At 40.9% G+C, this 21,796-nt stretch overlaps 1 protein-coding gene and 1 long non-coding RNA gene across 2 annotated transcripts; one reads left to right on the plus strand and one right to left on the minus strand.

Annotated features, from left to right (window-relative positions):
- Positions 1 to 757: 757 nt before the first annotated feature.
- On the plus strand, positions 758 to 4,356 carry LOC107763415 (uncharacterized). Its single transcript, XR_012704606.1, has 2 exons — positions 758 to 1,032; positions 2,996 to 4,356. It is a non-coding gene; the product is annotated as an uncharacterized LOC107763415 (long non-coding RNA).
- Positions 4,357 to 6,160: 1,804 nt separating this feature from the next.
- On the minus strand, positions 6,161 to 11,441 carry LOC107763432 (chloroplastic lipocalin). The gene is made up of 5 exons (XM_016581925.2): positions 11,284 to 11,441; positions 10,120 to 10,243; positions 9,584 to 9,823; positions 9,148 to 9,438; positions 6,161 to 6,629 (listed from the first exon to the last, which is right to left on the minus strand). The coding sequence occupies exons 1-5, from the start codon at positions 11,355 to 11,357 to the stop codon at positions 6,351 to 6,353; spliced, it is 1,008 nt and encodes a 335-aa protein (XP_016437411.1). The 5' UTR covers positions 11,358 to 11,441; the 3' UTR covers positions 6,161 to 6,350.
- Between the last annotated feature and the right edge of the window lie 10,355 nt (positions 11,442 to 21,796).

Genomic DNA, 21,796 nt, shown 5'->3' on the forward strand with positions numbered 1-21,796 from the left:
TCAACTTCTAAAATTAGGTTATATTGTTCTAACTTTCTATTATCTTATAACTAAATTTTACATCTGGTAAATTTTATTTATAGGTGTATATTACTTTTTATCGAATATTAGAATTCAAACGTGTCAACTAAAAAATATAAATCAGATTATTCAAAACACACATAAACAAAGAGAGGAGAAAAAGTGAACTTTAATACAATCTCAAAAAAGGAGTCGTTTAAACAATGCCTAAAACAAGATTAGATGAATTGGATAAATTGTCAACTGAAAAAAATATATAAAGAGAATTGATTGCAAAAACTTATTAACAACTTTGCATCTTAAAAAACTAGAAAATTTACTTTAAATAAAAATACATATGTGAGTTTTTTTTTTGGGCAAAAAAGCTTAAGGCTTCTTAATAAGTTTTGCTTGAGGCCACCAATTTGGTTGAGCTGTCCTTATTGGGTTTAAATACTATATTGTTAATGCAAATATTCTTTATTTCATATTTCATTTCAAATAAAAGAATGCATAGATTACACTTAAGTTTTGTCCATATTAGTAATGCAGAATTTCAATAAAAAATCAAACTCCATATAGTTATGCAAAGTTTATGCTAGAAAAAAAATCAAACTCCGTATCGCTATCCGACAAACGCAGTCCCCCTTAGAAGCTTTTAAGTTTTTTTTTATTCTTTAAACACAGGTATTTGTGCAAAAAATTTGAAAATTTTGTAGCGCACAACTTAAGAAAGTCGCATGAGAGCAAGAAATTAAGGCCGCATTAATTTATCAGATGTCCCATCTACAAGCTTTGTTTTGTTTGACTAGTGAGATACGTTGCCAAAAGTAGGGACGCATCATTACGTAATGATTAAGATATCTCGAAAGCGACACAAATTCACATGAAATCTGCGACATTTGAGCTTCCACGTACACCTTAAAATCCTTCTCTTGCCACTGTATTTTGCATAAATAATTTTGCTTTCTATCTAATTTGGGTGATCTTTTTTCTCTAACTTTGAGTACTTCAATTGACACAGTTTCTCTGGTAAAACTTTGAATCTATATTCTCACTGAATACTTCTCATTTTCTCAGCTTCTTGTTGGACTTTTCGAGTTATTTATTTGGATTTTACCTTAAGAATATAAAATATTGTTGTCTTTAGATCTATCCTTTCTTTTGATTTCTGAAAAAAAAAATCAATTTTCTACTCCAGTTTTAGATTTTTACTATTTTGGGTTTATGGGTCTTATTTCCTCTGTCATCAGCAAGACTTTGATGATTTGTTAACTTCTTTGCTGTAATTGGTTTAATTACTGCTATTATGTGCCAAATGTAGTTAACGAAGTCTGATTTTTTCCTTTTGGATTGATTGTATCCACTTGCAATGGTTTCTGTTCTTCAAATGGGCATCACGGTAGCTCTGATGAGGAATGTAGTTTGTTGGAATGTAGATGTAAAACTTGATTTTTCTCTCTTTGCTAAGTTCTTTTTTCTTCTTATTTGCTGATTGGGATAACCTTTTGGGTGGGAGATGGTACCGTACAGTCAGGGGCGGATTTAGCATAGTACTTCCATTTCAATTTAGACAAGCACTTGGCACAAAGTTAAAAAAGAAAAAACTTTTAAAATATATGGCGCTAAAAACTTAGTAAGGCTATGATATTTGTGTATTTATAAAAGTTTCTTATTAAGCGTAAAGTATGTAAAATAAAAAATTTAAAGTTAAATTGTTTCTCAATATAAAAATGTCTAACAAGGATAATGTGTCATTTAAATTGAAATGGAGGAGTACATGTTGTGGCTTCTTCTGATCTTGTAGTTTTGGCACAAGCCCGATTGTTGAAAATCCACTAAATAAGTACAAATAATCAATTTTCGAACCCAATAAATCCAATCTGCTGTGGTAGAATTTCAAAGTGGAACCCATAAAGTTGGATTTCTGGATCCACTTCTGTGTACAGTAATGGAAGTATAGATATGTGCAGATGAAGAACATGACAGTTGAATACGAATGAAAGGAGTGCTTTGGTATTTGTTTTTCCAGCGTCATACTGCATTGTCGAAAAAATTGCTCTCTGGATATTCTCCAGCAGAACTCTACCTGTGAATTACCATTGCTCTGCTGGTTAACTTTAGCTTTGTTGTTGCTCAGATTATAGAGAAACATAAAATTTGGAGAATATTTTCAGCCCTTTAGAAATCGGAGACATAATTTCAATTAATATCATGCTGGTGCTGCCTCTTCCATCCTTTTAAACCTCTCATTCTTCCGGACCCAGATGATTAGTTCATTCTTTTCATTGTTTATTTTCCCTGTTTAAGAAGCTTTCCAGGTGATGAAGGTTGGAACAGACCAGATAATGTATCTTTGAGAGTTAGGTTTTGATTTGGTTTGGTGTTATACTTATCTACTTTCCTTTTGTGACTATGGGTGTAATTTGGTACTTGTTTTCCATTTTTAACCCTTGGACATGCATCTGGGCTGTAGATGTTTGTAAAGATAACGCTCAGTTTCAGTCTAGGAGATTACTACCTCTGGATAATGGAGTACAAGTTTCTGCCCAGCTGTGTGCTACTCCGCAAAGAATCCGTTTTGGATATCTTTTAGTGTTGATCTTACCAAATTTCAAGAAGCCCCGCTCATATTTAGTAGATTTGTAGGGTATGCAGTGAAGTTCATTTACTTTATTGTTTTTGAGTAATTATTATGCTACTTGAATTTTTGTCTTCTATCTATCTGCCAATAATGAGCTCTCATTATAGATAATAAACGTTCCTCTGTGTTTGGATTTGATCTAGATGAAGTTATTGGCATTTGTCTGGAGGAAGCCATATTCTCAGATTCTTCTTTAGCTCTTTGGCAGTTTGGCCTGCCGTTTGTGATATCTTATGAATCTAGACTGGTTATCATGAATTTGAGGAAATTAGCGAAACTCGTGCCAAACAATGATTTTAGTAATCTAGGCAAAACTTATTTGCTCATGAACTGATTGCTACTGCTTCGCAGGGTTGAATTAAATATCTGATAGACGATCCCAGAAAATTTTGAAAGAAGAATGGTTCAGACAGTGGAAGTCATCAAGGGTGGTGGAGGTTCTATTAAAGTTGGAACAACTGGTACAATCGGTGCCTTGATGTCAAGAGAATTAGATTCTAAGAAGTTTTCTCCTCAGACACCGGCTTCATATAGAAGTAAGTCTCCTACTGTTTGTTCTTTCATTGCTGGCAGTGCGACCAGTGCTAAAAGAGTGAAGCCAGGAACATCGAGTGACGAAGCAAGCAGCAGTGGGATGTCTGAGGACAATAAGAAATGCCCTGAAATTGTCAGGAAAACAAAGCACTATAATCGAAAAACTAATCAAATTCCAATACTAGAAAACGACAATGTCTTTGTTGATGGAACTCCTGTGAGGCAGAAACCTCAGAGAAAGGGACCTTACATGGTGGAGATTGTGGATATAAATTGTGGGGATGTTGACAGAACTTGGGCAGGCCCTATAAAGAATCGCCTGAAGAAGCTTGGTTTCTCAAAGCTGTCTGAGAGCCCTGTCTAAGTGCCTAATCCTTGAATATCACATTTAGATTCCTGTAAGTGAATGTGGACATTGCAATTGGTTTATTACATTCTGCGACTTATACCATAGAGCACCTGCTGGGATCAGCTTATGCTCCCTCTTCTCCTTTTTGGGGTTTTTGGCCGATGATCCAAGCTTTGGTTTGGTGTAAACTGCTAGTAGAACCCATATATCTGCAAGTTGGCGAGACTTGTGAGAGCTGTCGTGACAAGTTGTAGCCTATAGAAATATTCTCTTTCTTGCAAGAAGAGGAATCAGAAAGTGCATGGGCTGCCTATCTCAACTAAAGAATTTTTCGTCGCCATCTGAGGAGCAACCATGAAGCCTAAGCCATTAACTATATACCTGGATCTATCTTTGCCTAGTAAGAGGGCAAGCAGTGGCAGAGCCACCTTCATCCAAGGGGTGTTATTTGACACCCCTTCGCCGAAAAATGACACTGTGTAGTTAGGTAAAAAAAATTCCAATGTATATGTATTACATGTTGTGAATTCCTTTGTGTGTTTTTTTCTTTATATATTGACTCCCCTTAGTGAAGTTCTGGCTCCGCCACTTAGGGCAAGGGACCTATTAAGGTTGAAGAGAAGTGGCCTAGAGCTGTGGCTGTGACTTGATTCTTGGTTAGGCCTAATTCCTTGTGTATTCATTCGGCTACTCTCTCATAGGAGTAATCTTTATCTAATGAAGTGGTTACTGTGGGCTTGGTGGAAGATACTGTGGCGCTGTGGTGGCCCTATTCATGTATTTGCAGTTTAAAACTTCTATGGTTGCTAAAATCAGTGCTATCTTTTTAAATTATCTGCCTAGATTCTGTGGTGATTTTTCTTCTTAAAAAGGCAACTTTTGTCCCGGCCTTTTAATCAGAAAAGTTGTATTTTGCTGTTGGGACTAATAACATAGCACCCCTAGTTATAAGAATAGATCCAAGAATCAGTACCAGCAAATGAACATTGTGTTTTCAGTGGCAGTAAGCTGATAGATTTATGAGACTGTTAAATGTCCTGAGAGCGATGATAACAATTTGGTTATTGAATGGAAAATAAAATGAAGACTAGAGTACCAATTGATGCAGCAGTTTTTCTTATGTATGAAGTTTTTCTCATATCAGCCATCAAACAGTTAATCTCCCCCTCCCTTTCTTTTCTTACTAGGAGTAATGTTTTTATATCAAGTAATTGATCTCTTTTTTCTGAAAAAAGAAATATGTACTCATGTCATGTCTCGAACTCAGATCATGACGGACTGATTATCCCCCAATGCGTTAATTGCTGGAGCATCCAGAGGCCTTCAACCCTGCTCGGCTTTTTATGTTCTTAAACTTGTTAGGGTTCACTCACATCGCATAGGAAGGCTTCATTTACCTTATCTAGTCCCTCTTTAACTAGAACTAGAAAGAAATTAACGAACAAAATGGTAAATGAGTCTTGAATGATTATGCCTTGTCATTATTGCTGAATGAATGACTACTGAAATCAGCATCCACCACAATTTTCTACAACTGCCTAAGAAAGAGTTAACCAAGGTTATATCAAATATTACCATCTCTACTCTGAAATGAAAATGGCTCACCATTAACAACACGGAATTTCAATTAAACGCTGTTAATTAATTGTGTATTTCTGTCTATCGGGTATTACTACTGAACAGGGTAAAAGTATGAAAAAAAAGAGGGTGGAGGAATGGGAAGCTTGCTCTCTTATCACAATTATCAGAGCCAGGTTTCAATCCTGGGACCTGTGGGTTATGAGCCCACCACGCTTCCGCTGCGCCACTCTGATTTGTTATTCTTGTTTTACAATGTTTTATTACTTAGTAAACTCCCGGTATTTCTTCCTCGTGTGCCTAAAATTAATATCGAATACTCAAATCATTTGCTTAATGTGTCATATTTATTTCGTCCAATTAAGCCTTTGCCACTATCTTAACAACGTGGAGAAATATTATCTTTTATCGTTATTAATGATGAAACATAAAATAATTAGCGTAATTTTGTAATGAAGGATAAAATTCTATTAAGTTTTAAAATCACATCAGCTTGTTTAAGATGAAGAAAGTTGTAAATAAAATGGTTTTTAACTGCAATATTGAAAACTATTAGAAAAACTGACTCCATCCTTTTCTTTCAAGTATGATACACAATTATAGTTGAATGTTGACAATTAGCTTAAACACCAAGTTCCATTTTGGCCTGGGCCATAAAACTCTTGCTTAGGCCTAACATAAAACACTAATTTGAATGTGACAAATACTATTGCACCAAACCGCTGCAAATTTTCTATGGTGACCATGAAACACTAGTTGAAAGAGGGTGCGAATAATTACCTACCCAACAGCCAACAGGGATGGAACCAATGACATAGAGTGATGCGTCAACATGGAACTCCTTATTCCAATCCAAAAACTGAAGAAATGGGGCTAACAACAAACACTCATCTCTATGCTTAGAGGTTTAATCGCGTTCTAGTTCCCAACCGCTACACTCTTCTCCTGCAATGGTTCCACTCTGAGATACCGCGCCCACAAAAATCTTTTTTATGCACAGACGCACACACACATAAAATATACATAATGTAAATAGTGTATAATTATGGAGAATATTTCATTCAAAATCAAACTTTATTTCAATGTGCATTATCAAGTGTTAGAACCCACAAGCCATAAGATAGCTGACCTGAGGCTTCAGGGACCAAATTGTTGAAGGGAAGTAGGGGCGGGGAAGGGTTGGTCTGTAAAAATATGAACTATGCAAGGATACAAAGTATATGTCATAAAACTCGAAAGGTTTCACTACTTGAAATAAAGCTCAACAAGCTTCTTGAGAGTTTCAAACACACTTGTGAATGGGTTGAATTCAACAGCGGCCTTCAACTCTAGATCAGGGAATTGGTTGCTTAGAGCTTGTTGCATTCCTGGCATGGACATCATTGCTGCTAGCTGACTCGTAGACTTCACCTCACAGTCTTGTGGTGTGTCTTTGATTTTGCTCGGATCATATCCGAAACTACCTAAGTAGTTTTTGTATTTCTCTATAAATTTTGGTCCTGGATCAGGTGTCCTCGAGTATATCTGATCAAGGAAAGAAATACGGATCAATCGATTAATCAATCAGCACTACATCAGATAGTCCTGTGATAAATTCAAGCAATTTTGAGAGTTGAAAACTGCAAATTCAGGCTTTAGTAATATTTGAATCAGACCAAACAAAGCAACAGTATCCTTTTTTTTAAAAACATAACTGTGGTGTTCGGGCAGCTTACCCCCACCTCGACTAATTCCACCGGATACCTACCACCTCCCACCAGCAATAGGTACCAGGTAACTGTATCCACCAAGGCTTGGGTAGATGAGAAAAGAAATCATCTAGTGTTTTTGTTACCTCCACTGGGATTTGAACCTGAAACCTCATGGTTCTCGCCCACTTCATTGATCACTAGGTTGTAACACCCTTGGGCGCAACAGTATCACGGTTCATTAAAGAGGGCAGGTGGGATGAGGAGATTCTACAACAGAATGTATCAACTAATTTGCTGTCAAAGGTACTTGAAGTGCATAGCCATGATGTTAATGCCCCTTATAAACCAATATGGACAGCTACTCAGGAGGGTAATTTTATCTGCTCTTCTGCTCGGAAGATGATAAGGAAATTCAGAATCCCTTCTTACACAAACAAGATGATTGGCACAGAAGAATCCCCTTCAAAATGGCCATTTCTTTTGTGGAGAGCTATGAGAGAGAAGCTACCTACTGATGATAAGCTGACAAATGCGGATACAATTTTTCTTCAAAATGCTACTGCAGTACTACTATATCTGAGGAATCATTAGAACATAGTCTTCTGAAAGCATTCAGCAAAGAAAACAGGCCACTAAAGTCCTATGGGAGAGAGCTGAATACTGATGGCAGTATCCTTGGAAATCTGGGATGGAGTGGTGCTGCAGGTACTGTGAGAAATTATAGAGGAGAGATGATAGCAATTGAGCTTGGCAATTTGGCTAATAATTGATGAGACTATATTTTAGTGTTATAGATGCCCGAATATGATTATTTCCCACTATTTTCATGCATTTTGTGCGTTAATTGTATATATCTTTCACCTATTTACTCTTGATTCGTGCAGTAATAACGAAATATTTCATCAGGAGACAAATATGGTTTAACAGTTGATATAGATGGGAAGACGGTCAAAGGGGAGAGTATAGAATGCGGAAACACTCGTGCCCCGATGCTGGTAACATGGTTAAAGAGCAATATTGTGACAAATTCCAGAGGGCCGGCACGCCAGACACCTCAGCGCTCTCCTGGCCAATCCAGTATCCAACCAGCCATTGGCAACCGAGCGCTCTCCTAGGTGCCCCAATCCCAATAAAGCATTATCCAAGCAAGACTCGGGGCAGAATTCCCCCCTTTCCTTCTCAATCCTTACTTAAATAGGCCCTATAAAGATAGGTTGCCCAGACTCTCCGAAATATTGTCGCACCTGTGTCGGATCCACCAAAATTGTACTACTTTTGGAGGATCCGACACACACCCGGCGATATTTTCGGAGAGTCCGAGCAACATAGTTATAAAGACCATTACGCGAGGGAAAGCAGGTCAAAAGGCTACCTTTGAAGCATGACATTTTGGAGAAGAACAATAGAAGAGGGTCAAAGATAAGAGAAGAAGAGAGATTTACCGCTCCAATCAAGTTTCTATAATCCTTTCTCTTTGCTTTCATGTTGAACTCTACTGTTTATTTTCTCTTAATGTGTCTTATAATGTATATCAGATTTATTTGACTAGAATGAGTTGAAATCAATGTCTAATTTTAATATACTCTAATGGATGGGTTTAGTTCTTGTGTGGTGATTGTGTTTATTGATTTTAATTAAATCTTTTAGTTGTGATTGAAGAATGGTGTTCTGGTCAACCCCTTTTATCCACATGTAGGAGATTATCTTAGATTGGATTAATAAATATAGATTTTGAATGTTTATCGATAATAATAAAATTGTATCCCTCTATAGCACTCATCTAGTGTGATACCTGGACAGTGTACACGTTTTACATAAGCTGTAGTCTATGCTAATGCTATCTAAAATATGTTCCCATACTAAGTCTGGACGCGAAGAAAGTAGACACAAAATCAGAAGGTCCCAGGAGAATATGGCTGTATTCATTTTTTCATACAAAAGAAAAAGGTTTCCCTAATTTGCTCCCTGATTGGTGTTATAGTGTTGCTAGGGATATTTTATTGATTGGCAGGTATTAATCAGTGATAAACATTTGACATGCAAGAACAATCCACAGAAAACTACTACTGTTTATTTTTCACCTAAAATGATTAAAAAGAATAAGGGAACTCCTAAAATATGTTTAGGTTTAATTATTTATCAATAGCATAACCCCACGGTCAGGTGACCCAGTTCTTTAGTAAATAATTCGTAATAATGAAGAAAAAGGGTCAAGTGTGAGGTACACTGTGTTGAACATGAAAAATGCAGAAACTATGAGAAGCTCATTTCAGGGATGTATTCTCACATATTGAAGAGAAATAAAATATCATTTGACTCACGGCAGCGATCAAACAGAAACAGTTGATTACCTGAATGAAGCTTCTGTCTTTAGCTCCAGAAACCAGTGCAAAATTGTCATAATCAGTTGCAATAACATCATAAGGCTCCTTTGGGATGAACGGCAATGTAGGAAACCTAAGGTAACACTTCTCCCTAATCATTTCTTGCCTTTCAAGATCAGTCTCATTTTTCTCCCTATCCTCCTCGGTAAGGCACTGAACCCTTCCCCTTATGCCTGTGATGTAGCCGTCAGGTCCTCCATGAACACAAAATGTGTCTACTTGGATAGCAGGTGCGGCCATATCAACAGTGTAAATGCCCTGAAATAATTTGGAACAAAGACAAACCATTCCAAAATAAGACATCATCAAGTATGAGCGTCCAAGAACCAAGGAACCCAAAATATATGCAAAGACATAATAAGAAGAAGGCATATTTTCAGGTGTTAACACTCTCAACGTTCACCTGGGTGCAGTGACAATCTTCTTGACCTTGTCCAGCGAATCCACGTTTAAGGGAAGCTACTTCGAACCATCTTCCAGAATACCTGATTGGATCAAAGTCTTTTGCTGTCATGCCTCGCATCATCATCAACTTTCCACCTCCGCCATCATTTCCCTTCTCCAGAGGAAGAATCGGTGCGCTGTCTGTGGCATTTGCAATTTGGGACACACTGTTGTAATGAGGAAGATCTGCTGCAAAAGCCTACCAAGAGAATGAAGATACGATTGAAAATTTACCACCATTTCTGGAATTTTGGCTCTTTGGGTTAATTTATGATATAACACATTATGAGTTGAAAAATCATGCTTGCCATAAAAATATATTTGTTTGATAACATAGAGTAAAATATGATTTTTGACCTTCAACTGTCAGAACAGTCTTATCAAATCAACCAAATGCTTATGTGCCACTAAATGCACCAGAGATATACGATTTTTCTCATGCAATATCTTTATCTTTTGGAACCAGGAGTAAGCAAATAAAGTAAAGATTCTAACCAGGTTACTTTGAGAGAGAAATAGGATCGATGCTGCAAGACCTGAAAAGACTTGTTTAACCGCAACCTTACTAGATATAGGACATTCATTACAGCAGCCGGACATCATTTTCATAGGCACCTCCCTACAAGGAAGGAAGAACAATCCCCATAACATGAAGAATGGGAACGTGATTAGAAGAAAAGTGAACCTTCGAGAAAACATCAGTCACATAAATCTAAAACAAAAGCTAAGATGATTGCATGGCCAGTTTTAGGTTATTGATTCCTGCACAAAATTTAGAATGCAAGCAAAAGCTTCTATAAGACAACTTCAACACACCACAAGGAAATACCCTCGTAGACATACTTCCGATTCAGAGGTGCAAAAACTTTTCTTTACTGCAAAGCTATTTCTCTCCATTGTATGTATGACGTGCACCTTATCCTCAATCGAGACAAGCATTGAGAAGCCTGTAAAATCCATCTTCTTTAACCCTGAGCACCATCAAGATAGACTATTTATATCTTATGCTTTTGTATGTAATCTAATGCCCATTATCGTGTCATCCCAATTCTTTTATCCGATCAGATCATGTCCTCGACTAAATTGACAAAATGTATTACCATACTAATTTCAGAAAACTCCTCATCATACCTAAAAAAGAAATGAAGCTCCTAACCATTGATTTAAAGTGGTAGGTTTAACAAGACTTAGGCTGCTGGCTAAATTTAATATGAATTTCCCCCTTGTACTAAAATCAGTGAGTAAGCAATTGACTCATTTCTCCACAATATGGTATTTGGAAACGCAAAATGTTTATACTTCACAAACTAATAACGAAGGTCAAACAGATTCACCAAAATTCAACATTCTTCAAGAATTTCGTTGGACTTGACTGCTTTCTCTTACAATTCTCTTTACGCATTTTCTTAACCACTACAGTAGTACATATTGGGTCTGGGTTTAGTACCAAATCTTTTGCATTATTAACCACACAATTGTGAACAACCATAAAGAAAAAGAAAAAAGGGGTACACTGTACTATTTTAATAGATCACAGAATTAATGATTAGACATAATGCAGAATAGAAATCTTGAATTTGGGAATGAAAAATAGTATCAAGAAAAGAGAAAGAGAGCTACTGGACAGCAAACAAGAGGTCAGGAGAGTAGAGATTGTACCTGGGTTTGGAGGGATACTGTGATTGAAGCATAATAGGAGGTGATTGTTGGACAATCAAATTGTAGCACACCATTGTGTTAACTGATACAGCAACTTCAGTTCAGTTGTAAGCCAGTTATTTATATATGTAAGGTTACTATCACATTTGACAGTTGTGTGTTACTGATATGTATAAGTTTTAGTACCCTATTGTTTATCCCAAAATTGGGTAATAATTTAATTTGTAAGCGATTTAAAGGATACGTAGTTTAATTCAACATAAATAATTAAGAATAACATATAAATGAATTAAAGATAAAATAAACGATCTTTGATGTTATGAACAAGTCTGATCTTAAATTGAACAGTGATCCCGTCCTCGATTGGACCATCGGTTCGAGCCCAATAGTGAATGACAAGTAAACAAAGTTCTCAACAGTAGCTAGAAGGAAAAACTAAACTTTTATTGCCTTGAATTACGTGTTACAATGTGTCAGATCAAAGAAAAACTTTCCCTTTATATAGTAGGAGAGTTTCAGTCCTACTAAAAGTCTAAAACAAATAAAAATCTTCTTTTCCCGATAATTGTTGATCCATAATTGACATCGAGCGGGATTCGCGCCGTGATATCCGATTGAGGGCGGGTATCAGGGCGTTTTGTCCGTCATGCATAACCGTTCAGCGTGTCTCCCGAGGTCTAGAACTTACACTCGGCCAGGGCGGTGTCGGATATACCGTTCACTCTTCTTTGGTCTTGATATGAAGGGTCTTTGACCTCGACTGCAAAAACCGAGCCAGTGCTCCCCCTTCGTTCTCTCATCGGGGAATCGGGGTAGACATTGCCCTCGATTTTACCCGTATACAGATAGTCCCCTCGTTTTCCGGAGAGTAGATTTATCTAAACGACGGGAAGCGATAAATAATCCCTGGTTCCTTCCCTCGTACGTCACGATGGGGTTGTTGGGTCAACGAAACGTCCCATCAGTCGCGTCGCTCTGACTTCGGACATGTGTCAGTCGCCGGTTGACTGTCCTCGAATGCGAAACATCGCGCATTGACTGTTCTCCCTCTATAAAAGCTACGCCCCCCCTTTCTACTTCCCCGCTTCTCGATTCCAGAACTCTTGAATTTACCCTCGAATTTTCTACTTACCTTTGACTTTTGCAAATCTTCACACATTTCTCCTTAGATCTTCATATCTTCATCCCATCTTCAAATCTTTATAGATTTTCTTTGAATCTTCAACCTAGACCTTCATATCTTCATCCCATCTTCAAACCTTTATAGATTTTCTTCAAGTCTTCATATTCCCATAACTCAATGGCAAAAACTTCCAAATCCATGTCTCAGAAAGTCGTCCCTTCATCTTCTAATCTGGCCACAGATGCCGAGGTAGCCATTCCCGAGGTGGCACGGGAGCCTCCCTTGAAGAGCTTCGTACCCGGTGGCTGCTTCATCGGGAGCGACATCAACATCGAGAATGCCTCTAGTCAACAGGACCGGGGGCAAGGGAGCATGGAGGTACATATGCTCCGTTACTGAGGAAATATTACCCACAGTCTGGGTAGACTATAACTAGGAGGGCAAGGAGGTCATCGTTCCCGGGCCCAACAAAGACATCACCACTCATGTGGAGGGGTACTAGTGTTTACACTTACCCCTTCACGCTCGCCCCGATGGACCCTATAGTCCTCGACTTCTGTAAAAGGTTCGAGGTTTGCCTTGGGCAGATTCACCCGTCATTTTGGAGGATTGTAATTCTCCTCCAACACTTTGTAAACAACAACGAAGCACCTCGGTTCACCCTCGACCATCTGCTTTGTCTATACAGTCCTGAAATCTTCCAAGTGGGGTTGTTCAAGCTCGTTCGCCAAGCAAGCAAGGCTCCGTTATCGAGCATCGATGAGGACCGAGATCAAGGCTGGCAGGGGAGGTTCGTTCGGGTAAAGAACGAAGACCTCATCTCTTCCAAATTTCTACCGTTACCCGAAAAGTGGAACACATCCCGTAAGTGTTTTCCTTTTTGGGTATTTGGCGTTCCCTTATATTCTCTTTCTAATTGCATGTGTTTGTTGTTGTGCAGTGGTTTCCTAGGTTCCTAATGCAATCTCTCATTTCAAGGAGTGGATCGAAGGGATTTTCAAATAGATGCCCTACTCCGAGCGCACATGGCCCAAGCTCTCGAAGGGCAAGTGGTAGGCCCGTTCCCATTGTGAGGTTCCTTCTGAATGATTACATCCATACATCTGACTTATATTTTGCTAAGTCTTCTTCTTTCTTACAGGTTTTCCCAAGACCACCGAGCTCAGGCCGTTGAATGAAGACGAGGATCCGTCAGCACTTGCCGATCCCTCCACTTCGGGGAAGCTCGGGGCTACCGCAAAGGAGGAGAAAAAGAAGAAAGAGAAGTCCTCGGGTTCCCCGGATGCCGAGGTAAGGAATAAAAGGGTGGCCATACAGATCTAAAAAAATAAAAGGAGCACCAAATCCAGGGTATCAGATTCTGATTCCCTTTTCGATTACCCCGAGGATGACGACCTAGAGTTTATGGCCCATGAGTCGAACCTCAACGAGGAGGAGCAGGCGAAAACCGAGAGAAGCGACCACGAGATCGATCCCCCTCTAGATCAGGGACCAGAGGGAGAGACGGAGGTTGCAGTCTCCCAAAAAGCCGCTTCCACCCTGAAGAAGGTAGTCGGTGTTATCAACATCGTAGATACGCTGTCCTATACCGAGTCCATGCTCGAAGAGGCCCAAGCGGGCAAAGAGAAGTCAAAAGAGACATCACCAGGCCCAGATGATCCCTCAACACATTCTTCGATGGCATGGACATGGTCGCATTGGAGGACTTTTCCGGGCTTGATCACCTAGAGGTCCCAAAAACGGATGTGCTATCGGGGGCGGGCGAGCCGAGATCGAGCCCAAAATTAGTGAAGCAATTCCCTGCCCCAAGTATGGACTCCGACCGTAAGAGAACGGTCGTTCTTACTATCCCGATGGACGCCCGAGCACTGTCCGCTCCGGTGGGCGTGGCCAGCTACCTGCATTGCCTGGTGACCAAGGAGGACCAGGCAAAAATGAATGATGTAGGCATGTAGAGCTTCTTCAATGAGGCGCAACAGGCACTGAACCGGGTAAGAGGTTTATCCTTTATATCTTTTACGGATTTTGCTCAGCATATTCTAGTTTCTATGTTATTTTTTCAGGCTTCGGTGCTTCATCATAAAAGCTTCCTTTAGTCTCATTTGGAGATTAGTCAGCTCGAGTTCGAGCTGAAAGAGTAGATCCGGAAGAAGGGCATGTATAGGGCTATTAATGAGCAACAAGATGAGGCTCTTAAGGATCTCCTAACTCTCCGGCCGAGATGGAAAAGGCTCTGAAAGAGGCCTCATCTGTGAAGCGGGAGTACGCCGATCTAGTCGAGAAGGTAAGAATCTTTGAGGCTAAAAACGAGTAGCTACTCATGATGAATAACAATGCAACCTCGCAGGTCCAAGAAAAGGTAGATTTAATCGACCAACTTCGGGCTGAGATGAACGAGGTCAAGGCCGCGACCGAGGTGTGGAAGGGCATGATGGATCTGCTGGCTTCGGAGAAAGAGGCCACAAAAGAGGAGCTGGCATTGATCAAGGACCAACTTTGGGTGGTAAAGTACAAGGCCACAAATGGTGTCGGCTAAATGATGAGCTCCGGGCACAACTGAACTCAGCCATTACGGAACGGGATAGCCTCGGCTAAGAGTATGCCGCGCTGAGGTCCAAGTTGGAGGCAACTTCTATTGATTCTTCCAATGTTGAGGAAATATTGGCTTAGTATAAAGCTGATGTGGAGATAGTCGAGGACCGCTTAAAGATGAAGACCGAGTACGTAAAGCGGCTATCCCGGAGAGAGACCCTCGAGGAGATCCATGCCCGAGGTTTTGACCTGTCAGCCAAGATTGAAGAAGCCAAATGACTTGAGGCCGAGGTGAAGGAACTCTATGAGCCTGAGGGCCCTGAAGGCTCCAAGGATTCCGATGGTTCCAACGGTTCTAGTGACGAGTCGAGCCTCGGTGAAGAGAAGGCATAAATGCCTTGTTCTTTTTTAGTTATCCCTTGTATATTTTATTTTTTGTTTATTTTGAGGTCGTTTTATTGTGCCTTTGTGAATATTTTTTGGAATATATATAATTTTCCCTTTTTTATCAATATCGTATCTTTATTTTCCAACCTCTATTTGCGATTTTTTGTTTGCATATTGTTTTAAGTGCCTTAGCATAAAATCAAATATAATCTAGAGTATCCGTCATTCTGAGATCCAAATGGAACCTGATTTTGATGGAAACTCTGGGTTACTCGCGGATTCGAGATTTCGATAGAATTGAAGTCTTTTAAGATGTTTAAGTGTCTTAGACGTCGAGGACAACCTTTTAATAAGTTTTGATTTTTTGTAAGGGCCTTACTTTCTGAGTACGAACTTTGGACGTCCGAGCCATTTTTAGGGCGGTCGTAGCCTTTCGTATTCGGGCATTGCCTAATAGGCTTGGTGCCTCCGGGATTCGGTAGCTCGGGTCGTCCAAAATTTTATCAGTTGACAATCCCCAAGTAGGGGTAGCCCGTGGGCTTTAGGATCCAGGATCGGAGAAGTGAACTTCGCAGTAATAAAGTAAAAGGGAAGAAAAAGATTTCTTTCATTGTTTAATATGTAAGGTACATGATCGGGGGCACATAAGCCTTGTGCTATGGCTAGAGTTCATATGGGCACGGTTCTTATGACCGTTTGACCCTTACAATGAATCCTAACCACCAAGCCTTAGTTTTTGACACATAAAATTTTCTTTCCCTTTGCTAAAGATTTCGATCTAGGGGTAACGACCCCTAGTAGTCGAGGCAGAACTTGTGAGGGTTCGGATACTTTTGATTTGGTGCAAACGATCATTAATTCCGGTTCAGGGCCGGCCTTCAAAACCTAGGTAGCACGTTTTACAGTTTCCTTGTTAAAAACCTTGACGAAAACCCCGCTTCAAGATAAAACCGGATCAAGTGAAAAAGAGTGCAACACGTGCTTTAAGGCCTAATAGCCACAACCGCTCTTTTTCGAGTACCTGCATACGTTAGCGCGTAATGTAACAAAATTAAAAGGAATTAAGTTCATAGCTTAGCAGTAGTACCGCTTCAAGTGTGCCACATTCCAATTTTTTGGTAGTTGAACGACATTCCCCCTTCGAGTTTGTATGAGCCTTTGCTGGTTATTCCGACAACTCAATACAATCCTTCCCAATTCGGACTCAGTTTCCCTTTGTTTGGGTTCCTGGTGTGTAGTGTTACCTTTCTCAATATCAAGTCCCCGACTTGAAAGTGTCGGAGGTTGGCTCTTCGGTTGTAGTACCTTCCTACTCGCTACTTCTGGGCAGCTAACCAGACCAGGGCGGACTCCTGCCTTTCGTCCAATAGTTCCAAGCTCGTGATCACGGCCTCACCATTTGACTCTTCGGTAGAATACCGGAACCTGAGGCTCGGTTCCCCTACCTCGATTGGTATTAAGGCTTCAGCTCTGTAGATCAGAGAAAATGGGTTCGCCCCGGTGCTCGACTTCGAAATTGTACGGTATGCCCACAGGACTTCGGGCAAGATTTCCTTCCACTTTCCTTTAGAACCGGTCAATCTCTTTTTCAGGTTTTGGAGTATAGTTTTGTTCGTCGATTATGCTTGCCCGTTCCTACGAGGGTGATAAGGTGTCGATAATATCTTTTTGATCTTCGATAAAGTTACTCACCTTACTGGTGAAGAATTGCTTCCCATTGTCACAGAAGATCTCGGCTAGTATCCTAAATCAATATATTATGTGGTCCTAAATAAAGTGGATGACTTATTTCTCTTGGACCTTCTCGAACTCCTGAGCCTCGACCCATTTGAAAAAATAATCGATCATAAATATAATGAATTGAGCTTTACTGGGAGCCCATGGCAGGGGACCGGCGATGTCCATTCCCCTCTTTATAGACGGCCACAGAGACAGGACCAAGTGGAGTATCTCTCCCAGTTGATGGATCATCGGGGCATGTCTTTGGCACTCATCGCATTTCGCACGAAGTCTTTCGCATCCTTCTCTATTTTGTTCCAGTAGTGGCCGGCTCTGATTATCATTTAAACTAAGGATTCTGCCCCCGAATGGTTCTCGCATGTGCCCTCATGAACTTTTCTCATGGCGTATTCGGTCTCTCTCGTCCCTAAGCATTTAGCTAGGGGCCAAAGAAATATCTCCTAAACAAGGCCCCCTCGACTAAGCTAAATCTGGCAGCTTTGGTGCGCAGGGCTCTCGATATTTTGGGATCCAAAGGTAATTTTTCTGTCTTCAAGTAGTCTATGTATTTGTTTCTCCAATCCCAAGTCAAACTCGTCGAGTTTACTTCGGCATGACCTTCTTCTATCACCGAGTTCATCAATTGTACCACTGTCCCCAAGCTGAATTCATCGTAGTCGACTGACGACCCCAAGTTAGCCAATACATCGGCTAGCTCACTGTTTTGATCCTGGGGTATGTGATGCAGAGTCCATTTCTTGAATTAGTGCAGGGTTACCTGCAATTTGTCTAAGTACCTCCGCATCCATTTTTCTTTTACTTCGAATGTTCCATTGACTTGATTTACTACGAGGAGGGAGTCGCATTTGGCTTCGATCATTTGGCCATTAGCCAGTTCTAGACCTGCAATCATGACCTCGTACTTGACTTTGTTGTTTGTCAATTTTACAGTTCTTATAGACTGTCTAATTATGCTTTCCGTAGGTGGTTTTCACACGATACCGCAGTCCGTGAATAGGGTCCATATTCCCGAATTAGACCCTGAGGTGAGAAGTAATTCTTTTTCGACTTCGGGTATTAAGGTCGGTGTAAAATCGGCCACGAAGTCTGCCAAAACCTGAGATTTCATGGTAGTTAGGGGTCGGTACTAGATATCATACCTGCTAATCTCCATGGCCCATTTGGTCAACTGGCCCAAGAAATCGGGCTTATACATGATATTTCTCAGCGGATAAGAGGTTACGACACATATAAGGTGGGATTGAAAGTACGGTTTCAGCTTCATGGAAGCGCTAAGCAAAGCAAGTGATAACTTTTCCAGGTGGGGATACCTCGATTCGGCATCGCCTAGAGTTCTAGTGACATAGTAAATGGGAAATTGCATACCTTTTTCCTCTCAAACCAAGACGCCACTTACCTCCACCTTGGAGACCACCAAGTATAAGTACAAATGTTCGTCTGCCTTCGGAATGTGCAGTAGAGGGGGGCTCGACAAGTACTGTTTGAGTTCTTCCAAAGCCCGCTGGCACTCCGGAGTCCAGGAAATATTATTCTTCTTATTCAACAGTGATAAGAATTGGTGGCTCTTGTCCGAGGACCTAGAGATGAATCGGCCCAAAGTGGCTATACGCCCGGTCAGTCTTTGAACAGCTTTGACATCTATCTCCCGATTGGACACCATGAACCTGAGGAATTTACCCAAACCAACCCTAAACACGCATTTCTCTCGGTTTAACTTCATGTTGTATTTCCTTAGTATGTCGAAGGTTTCCTGCAAATGTTTCAAATGGTCCTCCACTCGTAGGGACTTGACCAACATATCGTCAATATAAACTTTCATTGATTTTCCTATTTGTTCTTCGAACATCCGGTTTACTAGGCGTTGATAGGTGGCACCGACATTCTTTAATCCAAACGACATTATGTTATAGCAGTAGGTGCCAAATTTATTTAAGAAAAAAGTCTTTTCTTGGTCGTTCGGGTCCATCCGAATTTGATTGTACCCGGAGTAGGCATCGAGAAAACTGAGTATCTTGTGTCGGGCCATCGCGTCGATCATTCGATCAATGTTAGGTAAAAGGGAAAGAATCCTTAGGGCAGGATTTGTTTAGGTATTTATAATCCACACACATTCTTAGTTTATTTCCCTTTTTAGCACTACGTTAGCTAACCAATCCGAGTATTTTACTTTCCGGATGGACTCTATTTTTAGAAGTTTGGATACCTCATTCTTGATGAACACATGTTTGATCTCGGACTGTGGTATCCTCTTCTACTTAACCAGATGGAACTTCGGGTCCAAACTCAGCTTGTGAGTGGTTATCTTCGGTGGGATCCCTAATATGTCAATATGGGACCAAGCTAAACAATCGGCATTAACTTTAAGAAAATCAATAAGTTTTTTCCTAAGATCGGGGGCTAACACCGTGCCCAGGTATACCTTTCGATCCGGTAGATGCTCGATTAATATGACTTGATTCAACTCTTCTACCGTTGATTTGGTGGCGTCAGTGTCATCAGGAGCTATGAATGATCTCGGGATGCCATAATCGTCCTCCTCGTCTGCTCCTTGTTCTTCCTAGTTCTCCGGTTTGGCCGAGGCCGGTATTAGTGATTGTTATTTAGTCTCTTCCTTTTTGGTCGGTTTCGTGTTCCTTGATGTCGAAATCATGGGCACCGGGATTACCTCGTCGACAACAAACATCTCTTTTGCGGTGTGGGAAATTCCAATGCCTGGTGCAAGGTCGAAGGCACCGCCCTCATGTTGTGGACCCATGGCCTTACGAATAGTACGTTGTACCTCATGTCCCCTTCGATCACGTAGAACTTTGTTTCTTGGATAGTCCCGGTGGTGTTTACTGCAAAGGTTATTTCTCCTTTTATGGTCTCACACACCAAGTTAAATTCGTTCAATACTTGAACTGCTGGTACAATTAGGTTCTGTAACCCCAATTGCTCTACGACCCTTGATATGATGATGTTGGCAGAGCTACCAGGATCAATTAGCACACGTTTAACCCGAGATTTATTGATAAGTACGAATATTACCAGTGTATCATTGTGAGGTTGTATGATGCCTCAACATTTTCATCGCTGGATAAAATGGATCCATCCGGAACATTATCCCGGATGCGTTATTCCCTGGTGATACATACTTTAGTGCGTTTTATCATTGGTACTTGGCAAACATCGACTCCTCCGATGATCATGTTGATCACGTGCCGAGGCTCCTCTTGTTCGACCTATTTGTTGGCTTCCTTGTTCTTGAAGTGGTTTTTGGTTCGCTCGCTCAGGAATTCTCGGAGGTGCCCGTTGTTGAATAATCGGGAAACTTTTTCTCTTAACTGTCGGCAATCTTCAGTCCGGTGACCATGCGTGCCATGATATTTATACATCAAATTAGGATCTCTCTGGGTAGGGTTGGACTGCAATGGTCAGTGCCACTTGGTCTCTTTGATGCGCCCTATGGCTGACACGATGCTGGCCGCATCCACGTTAAAGTTGTATCTGATAACCTTGGTGCTTCCCTACTCCTGAGCGGCATGTCGAACCCATTCTTGCTCAACAGACCTCTACCACTGGGCCCTTAATCTTTTCTTTTCTCGTTTCATGAGGGGTGACGTCCGTATTCATTTTCCCTTCGATCTGCGTTGTACGGTTAATACTTATCTCGGACCAGTCTCGGCTCTTGATAAATGGCTCTCTTAGATCTATCATCGGCCCTGATGGGGGAAACAAATCCAGAAGGATCCCCGAGTTGGTCGTCCTCGATCCTGATCTTCGATTGATACCTATTGTGGACATCGACACAGATTACCGCCGGGTACTCCACCAAATTTCGTTTTAGCTATTGCGAAGCCAAGGAACTTCAGGGGTTGAGCCCCTGAGTGAATGCCTGAACGAACCAATCATCTGCAACCGGTGAAGGTCCATCTGTTCCATCCGGAATCTTGGCACGAATTCCCTAAACATCTCGTTATCCTTTTGTTTGACCTTGAAAAGATCTGACTTTCTGGTATCGACTTTGATGGCCCCGGCATGGGCCTTAACGAAATCATTTGCAAGCATATCAAATGAGTCAATAGAATTGGGAGTCAAGTTGTGATACCATATCATCGCTCCCTTGGACAAAGTTTCCCCAAAATTTTTAGCAACACCGACTCGATTTCATCATCTTCCAAATCGTTCCCTTTGATCGTGTATGTATAGGAGGTCACATGCTCATTCAGGTCCATGTTCCCGTTGTATTTGGGGATGTCAGGTATGCGAAACCATTTTGGGATTGGTTTTGGCGCCGCACTCAGGGGGAAGGGCTTCTGGATAATTGTTTTGGAGTCTGGTCCCTTCAATATCGGGGGTGCTCCTGGGATCTGATCGACCCTGGAGTTGTATGTTTCCACCTTCTTGTCATTGGCCTCATTCTTTTTCTCGCCTGACTCCACCCGTTTGGTTAACGCCTCGAGCAACTTCATCACTTTAAAAGTTACTCCGGGTTCGACTTCCCCCGGTCTCTCGGTAATTTGTTCGTCTCTTCGTATGCTTCCCCGAAATTATTCGGGTTCGACCCTGTTGGGGGCGTGGCTTTGATTCTGCAACTGCGCGATTGCTGCATGTTGGGCTTGTAATATTTCAAAAATCAGTCGCAGGCTCACCCGATCGTCCCCACATTCGGGCGCTTCTCGAGCTGCTGGTCGGGGTCCTTCGTGAACATTGTTATTCAATACTGGGCACCATGTTATTATTTTCATCGTG

This window comes from Nicotiana tabacum, chromosome 21, assembly GCF_000715075.1.
Source record: "Nicotiana tabacum cultivar K326 chromosome 21, ASM71507v2, whole genome shotgun sequence".
In the NCBI taxonomy this organism is placed as follows: Eukaryota; Viridiplantae; Streptophyta; class Magnoliopsida; order Solanales; family Solanaceae; genus Nicotiana; species Nicotiana tabacum.